General features: G+C 38.5%; 1 protein-coding gene across 1 annotated transcript; it reads right to left on the bottom strand.

The window, feature by feature from the left end:
* Positions 1-550: 550 nt before the first annotated feature.
* Positions 551-1,712, bottom strand: LOC129722838 (uncharacterized). Its single transcript, XM_055676623.1, has 2 exons — positions 1,631-1,712; positions 551-1,566 (listed from the first exon to the last, which is right to left on the bottom strand). The coding sequence occupies exons 1-2, from the start codon at positions 1,657-1,659 to the stop codon at positions 597-599; spliced, it is 999 nt and encodes a 332-aa protein (XP_055532598.1). The 5' UTR covers positions 1,660-1,712; the 3' UTR covers positions 551-596.
* Positions 1,713-2,903: the final 1,191 nt, after the last annotated feature.

Here is a 2,903-nt window from a genome sequence, read left to right as displayed (position 1 = left end):
TAAATCACGTTTGGGCAACCTGAAAACAATTTTTTAGAAAGTCGAAATGTTCTACAAAAATGCTATAAATAACATTATCTTTCAATGTAGGGCTGAGCACCTTGACTTTTTCAACATCGATTTTTTTTGGGACAGCCTATTGTGCACTTTCATTTCTCGTTACGCGCATTACGCTTATCGGATACTGATTGGAAGCAGCTTTATATTGGTTCTGGGATTATTACGTGTTTAATTAATAGTCAAATAATGCCGATCTGTTTCACCTATATACAGGATTATACCCTCACCAGCCTGGAACAGACTCCTTGGGGCAGAGCACGCATTTGTGGAATTATTCCGAACCGTGCGAACTTCGTTATTCGACCCAAAATGTGCAATATTCACATTCTCGCGAAGCACTCGAACAGCAGGACCGAACTGGATTATGGTTTTGGAAATAAACACGCGGGAGCTACGCAATTAAGTATTGATTTTGTAAAATTGGTACAATTTGCTCGTGCTTGTGAACGCGTGTTATTGATAAACCATTAGACAGAGTGAATCAATCCTATGCATTAGAAAGATAAGTTTATTCAGTCATTTATACAAAACTTTTTTCACACTCCACCCATAATGCGACAGAAAATATCATCAATTTTGTCATCAACATCGATCTCGGCCTCCGTCAGGTTCCTGGCAATTTCAAGAATGTTAGCCCTCAACAGGTCCTTCATCTCAAGCTCGTGTATGAACGTCTCCTTCGATTGGTAAAGTCTATTCGGTTCGACGCAGGTCGTCAGGCTAGAGGTGAAAGTGGCGTTTTTAGCTTCTAACAGTTTCGTAGTTTCTCGCAACCAGGAGCAGGTAAGCGGATTTTGCTCAAAGTTGGCGCTCACCATTCCGGGTAACTTTTGTGGAAATTTTGCAACATGAGACAGTTGGTTATAGGACACATCCAGTTCGTTCAAAATCGGTGTTTCCCAATGGGAAATGTGCATCGCGGTAAGACTGTTATGTTTCAAGTTTAAAAACACCAAATCCGGTAACTGCACTGTATCTGCAGCAAATACGACTTTAAGTCGATTGTAGCTGACATCCACGATGGACAGAAACTTTAAATCGTGCAGCTCACCCATGTCGAAAAATTCTATGTAATTATGCGACAAATCCAGCATCGAAAGGTTTTCTAAATGACGTAGATTTTCCGGTAATTGAGATAGTTCATTTTTCGAAAGATATAGTTCCTCCAGCTGATTCGGCGCTCTATCATCGATGTACAACTTCTTCAACTCGCAGTTTGTAGCCCGCAGGAACACTAACTCAGGTTTTATGTAAATGTTTCGTACATAGCCGTTGGATATATCCAAATTTATTACCTTTCTCATATTATAAGCAATCCGAGCAGACAAGTTCTCAATCCTAGGGAATTGAAGCTTGATTGCGGTATGATTAGGAAAGCGCATTTTGCAGGCAGTTTCAGAACCGCCGTAAAATTGGCTTATGAGACAAAAATTATCGATTTTCACGTTATTTTGGCATTCGTATTCCTTAGCCTGAGCGAAAGCAAATGCTAATAACAATAGAAATCTGAAAAAAAAAATAGTCGCTATAGAATATTTTACAACGATTGTTAACTAACTATATAACTTACTGAACCGCGTGCAGCTTCATTTTAGACATACTTCTCTACTGATTGCTGGCTGGTTTATGGCCTTTCGGCTGTATTTCACCGCGCTCTAACGATGTTATTGTTTATTTCATTTGCTGATGTGCGAAGTTCCTTTTGGAAGATTAGACTATAATCAACCGATTAAAATGACGTTCTTATCAGTAGCAGATGGGTTTTGTAAACTCACTAACAAAACTGGGCTCTTACAATTTGAAAACATTGTCACTTTCGTTTGTTAAGACTTTTACGGCAAAATTCTTTTTAACTTCTCGCTACCAGCAAAGTTCGAAGTCTTTTCTTTATTGAACATGCTGTAATCATCTAATGACAAACGATTAGATTGGTAATTATTTTCGCAGTTTGTCAAAATAACTGAGCGATTATCGTTCTACATAACGTGCCGTATAAGAGCGTCGTAGGAGATCCGGAAGGAAGCACCAGTTCTTGCATAATAAACAGTGAGCATAGAGGATAGAATATAAAATATTATCCCTCAACCAAAAACGACTTTTCGAATACGTTAGGTTTGGGCAGATAAAGAGAATCATCAATATAAACTATTCTCTCTTTTCAAAAATTTTGACGTAGAACTACGTCATATCGAAGCATAGGGGTGCATATTGAGAAACTGAAATAATCGGAAGAGTCAGGAAAATTGTCCACTATCAAATCTCATTTTTCAACGGATTTTTTTAGTTTTACAGCAATCGATTGGAAAATTTGCTGTACGTTCACCAAAATACGGGTAATTATGATTGTGTGACGCTTTGTACTATCGAAAAATGCAGAACCGTGTTAAACGCATAATTCGACCAATCAGAGCTGAAAACAAGGTCCAATATCAGGCAAAACTCTCAGCAGGAGTCTAAATCAAACTAAACGAGCAATCATTACCTTGCCTTCCCGACACTAAATCATTCAAACGATTTGATGTTTTTAAGGATTTGTTTTGTTGTTACTTTACTCGCTCAAGTGCACAACGACATGCCCACCAGAAGTATAACTTTCAGTAGTCACGTATAAAAACTAACATGGAAAAATTCAGTCTTCATTGTCTATGTGATCACTGTTGCAAGAAGATGATTTACTGGAAAGTGGATCGACCAGCTGCAAGCAGAACTGTGATCAGTCACAGCACAGAAGGCGACGATTTCAGGTAATATATATTTACATGGCTTTTGCTGCAACAATAGTTTGCAGTCTTCCATAGATGACCACATTGGTGATTGTAGATCACCTTCCACAGCGCTACGAT

This window comes from Wyeomyia smithii, chromosome 2, assembly GCF_029784165.1.
Source record: "Wyeomyia smithii strain HCP4-BCI-WySm-NY-G18 chromosome 2, ASM2978416v1, whole genome shotgun sequence".
In the NCBI taxonomy this organism is placed as follows: domain Eukaryota; kingdom Metazoa; phylum Arthropoda; class Insecta; order Diptera; family Culicidae; genus Wyeomyia; species Wyeomyia smithii.
This window is presented reverse-complemented; position numbering and strand designations above follow the sequence as displayed.

Coding starts and splice junctions, on each gene's coding strand:
- LOC129722838 (XM_055676623.1), bottom strand. CDS start 1,659: ATGTCTAAAATGAAGCTGCACGCGGTTCA. Junction 1,567..1,630: donor ATGAAGCTGCACGCGGTTCA/GTAAGTTATATA, acceptor TTTTTTTTTCAG/ATTTCTATTGTTATTAGCAT.